The following is an 8,002-nucleotide window of genomic DNA, read 5'->3' on the forward strand; positions in this document are numbered from 1 at the left end:
TCTGATTCAATCAAGGCACATCATACCAGAACCTTAGGCTTCAGGCAGGGGGAACTTCCTACTAAGTACCTGGGGAATCAGCTGGATATAAACCCTACTCGAATGAAAAATTGGAAGAGTACTATAGAAAAAATAAAAAACAAATTGGTGAGCTGGTCTTTTAGATCTTTGAACATTGCCAGCAGAATTGTCCTTTTAAAATCGGTCCTTCAATCGATACCTATTTACCCTCTATCCATTATGGCAGCACCCAAAGGAGCGTGCACAAAAATGAAAGAAATATTCGGGAAATTTTTATGGGGTGGACCAAAACAACAGAGGAAATGGGCTCTCGTTTCATGGAAAAATCTAATGAAAAGAAAAGAGGAAGGGGGGCTAGGTATGAGAGACCCTGAAATGCTAAACAAGGTGCTAGGAGCAAAATTATGGTGGAGATGGGTGAAAGGGGGGAATGATGTATGGAAGAGAATATGGACTCAGAAATATAATATGCCTGATGCAGTAGAGGGTAGATTGAGAGTCGAAGAAATCCCAAAAGGATCTTCAATCTGGGAACTGGCAAGCCAGAATAGGGACATTGTAAACAATCATGCCTTCTGGGAAATACATGAAGGAAGCAGTGCTAGATTTTGGGAGGAGGGTTGGCAGCAGCGAGACAAATTGATAGAGATACAAACTTTACAAGAAGTTCAACAGAAAGCGAAGAGGGCAGGATTGGAATATGTGAGGGATTATTGGAAAGACGGAGAGACCAGTGAAATATGGAGGGTTTGGAGGAAGCCAGAGGAATGGTATGAAAATATAAACCAGGATTTGGGGAAAATATATACTAAAGAGGTAGAATTGAGGAAGATTAAAACCAGATCAGGAAAGGACATTCTCAGATGGGGAAAAACAATGAAAGGAACCTTTACAGTAAAAGAAGCCTACTATTTGACAATGCAACAGGAAAGGGAGGAAGGAAAAACAGACAGGAGAGTGATATGGGAAGGCAAGTGGTGGCAGAAAATAACATTATTCGCATGGTTGGTGAGCAAAGAACGGATTCTAACATGGGATAAAATCCAGAAGAAAGGTTTTAATGGACCCTCAAGATGCAGTCTATGCAACAGAGAAATAGAAACCCAAGAGCACATACTGAATAATTGTCCATATGCTAGATGTTTATGGGAGGAAATCAGAATACTTTTTGGAAAGACAAAGAGAGATCCTAATAGCATTCAGAATACCATTATGCAATGGGGCAAAGGACAATTCCTCTGTAGAGTAGTGAGGAGAATATGGAATTTGTCAGTGGGCTTCGTAATATAGTCTCTGTGGAAAGAACGAAACAGGAGGATCTTTCAGGAGAAAAGTAATCAACCTGCAAGAATATGGGAAGAAATATGTAAATCGATGAAAGAAACAGTTTTGTCTGAGGTATGGGAAGGGGAGGATTGGAAAATGAATTAGGAGGAAAGGAGAATAGTATCCAGATTAAATATGGAATTTGGCATGATCTACCCCAGAAAAGAGAATAGGAGAGGATCTCAAACACATAGCCCTAACCAATTCAGATATCCCGGAGAGAATTTTATTAAACTGAACTTTGATGGGGCATCCAAAGGAAACCCAGGGCCGGCAGGCCTTGGGGGTATCTTGAGGGACAGTAGAAAAAAAAAGGTGGGTGTTTGCGGAATGGGGAGGTGAAATGACGAATAATGAAGCAGAGCTATGGGCGGTACATCAGGGGTTAAGGATAGCAGTGAGGAACAGATACATGAATTTGGAGATAGAAGGAGACTCGCAGGTAACAATAGAGATGCTCCGTAAACTAAGGGATGGCAAGGGCTGGGAGCAAGTGGCTAAAAGTTGGAGGACAGTGGGGATTATCCAAGACATAGCGGGGCTACTAAGGAGAATTGAATATAAAGTTATAAACCATGTGAGGCGAAAAGGGAATAGGGCTGCGGACCTATTGGCGAATTGGGGGAGTAAAGAACCGGGTAGAAGATTGGACATCAGCTAGTCCTCAATAGTGGATAACCCGAGCTGGGTAGAACTTAAAAACATAAGGGAATGATAAAAGGACTCCCGATCGGGATGAGAACGGCAGCACACAGGATAATAAATGCTCAGCAGGTTAGCATGCAGGACCGAGCAGGCGGTGATCAGGTTATGATGAGTGAAGTCAAGTGGATCGTGGCAAAGGGTATCATCTCAAGGCGAGGAGATGGTAAAGTACCGATGGAGGAGGGTAGATATGTCAGGGTGTCAGGGATTAGACAGAGACATGATAGCACAGAGGAAATGGGCAGAAAGATGAAAAGCGAGGCAAACCATAATAGGTGAAGGAGGGGGGAGTTATAAGCGAGAAGAGGTGGCAAAAACGAAGGAAGAGGAAAGGTGCATGCAAAGAACGAGAAAAGTTGGCAAAGCGACGACGAACATAGCACGAAGAAGGAGAACGATTAGGAATCCGGAAGAGAGAGCAAAATTTAGAGGAGGAAGTCAGAGTGCCAGGAGATTATGGCTGAGGGGAGCAGAATGACCACAAGAAGATGGACGAGGAGTAAGACAGAGGGAGGAAACCAAGCCGAGGGGACCGAGAAGAAAAGGGCAAAGGTATAATGGAGATGGATACAGAGAAGGAAATTCTCTCAATCCATGATGACTCAGAGGACGACGTCGAGATGTTCGACTCTGATAAAGAGAAAGGAGAACTAGTGAAGGAGAGTTTCAGCAGGACCGGAAAGTCAGGAGGGGCAGGAGTTATGAAAAGAGGAAAAGATGACGCAGGGGGCTACCAGGAACAGGAGGAAGGAGAGGAATGCAGAAGTCTGATAGGAAGAAGAAGAAGGCGAGGCACGGGAGGATATAGGAGAAGGGGAGGAGCTGGAGAGAGAAGCGGGCGAGGAAGAAGAGGTAGAGGAGGAACGACAGGAACCGGAGAGGCCAGCGCAACAAGGAATGTCAGGAGGGGGAGGAAATCTATAGGCAGGAAAGTGCAGTTCACTGAAAGGGCTTATTGCGAGCATACCAATCCAAAAATCATGAGGATTATCGAGCAGCTGGAAGAGGAGGCAATTCAGGCTCAGTCGGAGTCGGAATTAGAGGACTGGGAGTATCTTCTCCCGGATCCAGGCAATACGCGCGGTCGCATGACATTATACAAACAATCTCTTCACGTCTATTAGGTTATGAAGAGACTGCTTGCCAAGGCTATGGAACAAGTAGCCATGGAAATGGCAGAATTATCCCAGGGGATCCCAAATCTGAAAAAGAAGCTAAGGAACATCCAAATCACCTTGTTCATGCAGGATAAGAAGATGGACGAAATAAGAAAGCAGCAGTTACAAGCGAGTGGATCGGGTATCAAGAAGGAGAATGGAGCAACAGGCAGGCACAATGAACCAGTAGAGAAAGCATGATAATTAGAGGTTTCTATAAAATGTCTCTCTAGTTATAGTTAGTTGCCTGTAGGACTTTTTGGTTTTCTAGTATGCAGACAAAAAACAGTTTTAGTAGCTATAAGGTTGATGTGTATAAAGCATGGAAAGACAGAATGAGAACCTATTATTTTTGGCTTGCTATTAAAAACTTAAAGTGGTCAAGAAACCCGGTTTCCCCTCGGGGCGGGTTGAGATTACCACAAGCATGTAGTGATTTCAATTTGCGATAATAGAAAAAGAAGGTCTCTCCTTAGCTTACAAAAAAAAAAAAAAAACCATCCGTTTATATATATATATATAAATATATATAATATATATATATATATATAATAAGTAATGTTTTAGTCAAGGTCTATCTTCAAATATTTGAATTATAACTCACATTTTTTTTTATTATATTATTTTTTAAATATTATATATAAATTTTATATTAATTATGGAATAAATTACATATTTCTAAGAATTGAAAAAAAAAAAAATATAAATTATTTATTTTTATGTATATAAATTGGTATAAAATTAAGTTATTTATAATTAATAGTAATATCTTTTTTTTAATTAATATATTTTTGTTTTAAATGTTACATGTCAATTAAATTATACATCATGTAGTATCAATATTATTAATTTTACTTAAGGAATTATATATCTTACTCACTCTAAAAAGTAAATTATATATTTTTTTACTTTATAGTTGGATGTAAAATTAAAATAGAAATTGAAGTATTTTATTTATAAAAACAATTTTTTTTCATTATTAAAATTTTATGATTTGCTAATGTAAATATTCTTTATTATTTTAAATGTCATGTCACGCGACATCTCCCTCAAAAGTGAGCTATAAAACACCTCTTGGTGTAGTTATGATGTAATAAAATATGTGTTAAAGGCATTTCCTCATTTGAATTCTTAAAATTTTGAAGGATTTTTCTATATAATAATGTTTGTTATAATTAGTTTATGATCGTCAATTATTGATAGGTATCTTAGTAATCTTAGCCAAGCTTAATATGAAAATCCTCTTAAATTTTGGTCAATCTTTATGAAATTTCAACTATGTAAATTCTCTTTATTAATAAAATGATCCACTAACTTTAAAAAATAAAAAATAATAATATTAAAATATGTATAATAAAACATAATTATATCATAATTGATAATTATAATTATTTTTCTAATTAATTTATAAGAACTTTCTGAGTTAAATACACCCTCCATCCAAATATACCTACCTTCCACCTTCCAACGTCTCTCTATCTCTGTGGAAATTTCAAATATAATTACTCGAATCACTCATTTATAATTACTAGAATTACTCATTATAAATCGATAATATAAATTAAAATTATTATAATAAATTATTTATTTAAATATAATTATTAGAATTACTCATTATACATTTATGAATAGATAATATAAATTAAAATTATTATAATAAGATATTTGTTGAAGTCAAAGTTATAACGCACCGTAATAGTTATGAAACACTACATCAGCATCATTTCTATTAAAATCTATATAAACGTTCTCTTTAACGCGATGGTTAAAATGTGACTAGCATCCTCAAAATGTGTCTAGCATTCTCTTCTTCGTAAACGTTTTTTTTACTTGATTATCTACATCATCCCAGTTTATTTTTATCTAAGTACATATAAACCTTATCTTTTATCTAAATGCATATAAACCTTATCTAAATACATATAAACCTTCTTTTGAACTTGATTGTTAAAATGAATGTGACTAGTATACCCTTTTTGTACTTTATTATCTACGTCATCCTCTTATACAAGCTTTACAAGCCCTTAGGATTATATTTAGACCTTAGGATTACATTCAGAAACTATACACTTTACAACCCCTTAAGATTACATCTAAAAAAAAAAAAAAACAAAAGTAGATCGCATTTGAGAAGAAAAAGAAAAAAAAATAAAAATAAAAAAATTATGGTATAAAATGATGTGCTTGGTATTTAATGAGTGATAACAATGATGGGAAGTCCAATAATATCTTGAATAATTTTTTGTTCATTACTATGAAATAGAAACAATTAAAACCTATCTTGAATAAATTTTTGTTTATTACTATGAAATAGAAACAATTAATTAAAATTTGGAGTTTAGAAAAAAGTATTTCGAAAATATAGAATTCAAAATTTTAATATGTTTTATATAAAAATTTATAATATTTATAAGATTTTATTTTCAAAATTTTATACACAAGATTCCAAAAATTCTCAACAACAAGATTTTATTTCTTTTATAATTTATTTAATTAAAATTTATTGTGTCAAGAGAGGCTCTAAATATTATAAAGTTATATTATGTAAATATGTGGATTTGGTCAAATTACATCAAAATAAAAATAAAAATTATTAATTATAATTATTAATTAAAATATTTGACTTGTCAAATTATATATCTTATCCTCTTTGTCAAAACCCGTTTGTCCCCCATTGAGAGTGGGGTTATGTTTAGATAGATGATGTATAAGAAAAAGCTTCATAATATGGAATCCAAGAGGCTCCCAAAAATTGCTTCTAACTTTATTCAAAACCCCCACCTGGGCCTCAAGCACAGATGGCATCACGATGCTTAGCCTTGGCTCAACCTTTGGGGGATTAAGGAGGAGGTCATCATGGGAGGCAAGGAAGGTATCAAAGATAATATTACCTCTAGTTTTAAGGACAAGGTGTGGGATGCCAAGGAGCTGGAGGGTAAAAGGAAGTTAAGGTACTATAAGGAGGTGATCAATCCCACCTTTGATAACTAGAATTATCTCTCTATGTTGACTAGCACTAAGAAGAAAATGAACATTGCTAGGATTAGAACTAACCCTCATGAGCTTCGGAGTGACATTGGATGGTGGTCTACTCCTAAGACTCCCTCGGACAACAGAATCTGTCAAATTTGTGATACTAAGAAGGTGGAAGATAAAAAGCACTTCCTTTTAGATTGCCCTGCTCTTGCCCACATCCACTCTCAATTCTCTATCATCGGCCACACCTCCAATCTCCTTGACTTATTTAAGTCAGCCCAACTATAGCGATCTTGGAACGCTTCTTTCCCTCCTCCTTGATCACAGAAACAAGATTTTGAAGAATGACAATTAGACTCTCTTTTCTTGAGGTCCGATAGGCCACATTGGTCTTAGTGGATGTTAATCATCATCATCATCATCAATAAATTTGAGTATTAAAAATATTTTATTAACTAAATTTTTTTTCCTTGTAGTACAAATCTTTAACCAAATATTTATAATTGTTACATAGTTTGTGTATAATGAAATCTCAGAAATATGCTTTATATTAATTATTTATTAGTAAACATTTATAATTATTACACACATCTTTAACCAAGTATTTACAATTACTACATAATTAGTATATAATAATACATCTGAAATATGATTTATATCTATTATTTATTATTAAATATTTATAATTATTACACTTTATATAGAAATAATGTATCTATAATAATAAATATTAAGTATGATGAATATATTATCTCTAATAATAATATAAAAAACACCGTGAAAATTGGTATTTGCGATTATGTAATCCCTCCGAACTATATTAAAATAATTATTATTGAAACATTAAATAATTGGTTCATTATTTAGTAATAAATTTGTAAAAACACAGAATAACTTGTTTTCTCCCTATTATTTAAGACTTATTTTATAAATCTAAAAAATAATAATAATAATTTTTTTATTCATAAATTGATTTGAATTATTTTATATATATATATATATATATATAATAATTTTGACAAACAAACTAATATACTATTTAATTTATAAATTTAATTTACTTCCATAAATAGCTGTTAACATTACCCTAATGTCGAAAAAAGACCTACATCTATCTTTTCACTCTCAAAAAAAATTATATAGAACCTATAGATATATATATTCTCCTACTCTGAATAATCCCATTTTATAAACAGAGAGCAACCACGATTAGCTTTCCATAACGAGAATTACGAGGAGAGGATTAAATAAAATCGCGATATATATATATATATATATATATACGTCCACTCAGAGTTTGGTCGTCTCTTCTGTTCACATGTCTGCACTGAACAACATGTAGCATTTGGCCATTGGTTTATTTTGACTGCTGTGCATAAATCAATAGTGTGTTAAATGAGCTTACTCGGCCTGACAAGGGGTACCTTATATTTTCCTTCTGGTTGATTGAGAATTTATCCATCTCGCAGACAACACGATGCACATTAGGCAAATCAATCAAATTGAAATGATAAGGAACGCCTGGTCACGGGAAGCTGGGAGATGGATAGATTGTCAAAGGAAAGGAGAACAGACTCTGGAAATATGGTAGATGGATAGATTCTCAATCAATTAGAAGATAAAGAGAGTTTCCTTTGATTATTACTCCAAGCTTTTTCATTTTTAACTGCAAAATGTGTTTCTCAATCTAATAACAAAATAATTGTTATGTAGCAGATAGGACAAACCAATCTAAGTGAGACACTATTTTAGATTCTATACGAAATAATTGGCCACCTGACAGAGAGGACGAACCTTGGAAAATGTCAGACATGAAC

The 8,002-nt window shown here is 34.0% G+C and overlaps 2 protein-coding genes across 2 annotated transcripts; both read left to right on the top strand.

The window, feature by feature from the left end:
* Positions 1-381: 381 nt before the first annotated feature.
* Positions 382-1,311, top strand: LOC149258227 (uncharacterized). The gene has a single exon (XM_089406992.1). The coding sequence runs from the start codon at positions 382-384 to the stop codon at positions 1,309-1,311; it is 930 nt and encodes a 309-aa protein (XP_089263118.1).
* Positions 1,312-1,690: 379 nt separating this feature from the next.
* LOC149258228 (uncharacterized) lies at positions 1,691-2,008 on the top strand. Its single transcript, XM_089407042.1, has one exon. It carries the CDS (start codon positions 1,691-1,693, stop codon positions 2,006-2,008), a length of 318 nt encoding a protein of 105 aa, XP_089263168.1.
* Positions 2,009-8,002: the final 5,994 nt, after the last annotated feature.

Source organism: Pinus tabuliformis, chromosome 6 (genome assembly GCF_031772625.1).
Source record: "Pinus tabuliformis cultivar Carrire ecotype Pingquan chromosome 6, CPIR1, whole genome shotgun sequence".
NCBI lineage: Eukaryota > Viridiplantae > Streptophyta > Pinopsida > Pinales > Pinaceae > Pinus > Pinus tabuliformis.

Bases quoted from the DNA above. Each gene is read 5' to 3' on its own strand.
- LOC149258228 (XM_089407042.1), top strand. From the start codon at position 1,691: ATGACGAATAATGAAGCAGAGCTATGGGCGGTACATCAGGGGTTAAGG.
- LOC149258227 (XM_089406992.1), top strand. From the start codon at position 382: ATGAGAGACCCTGAAATGCTAAACAAGGTGCTAGGAGCAAAATTATGG.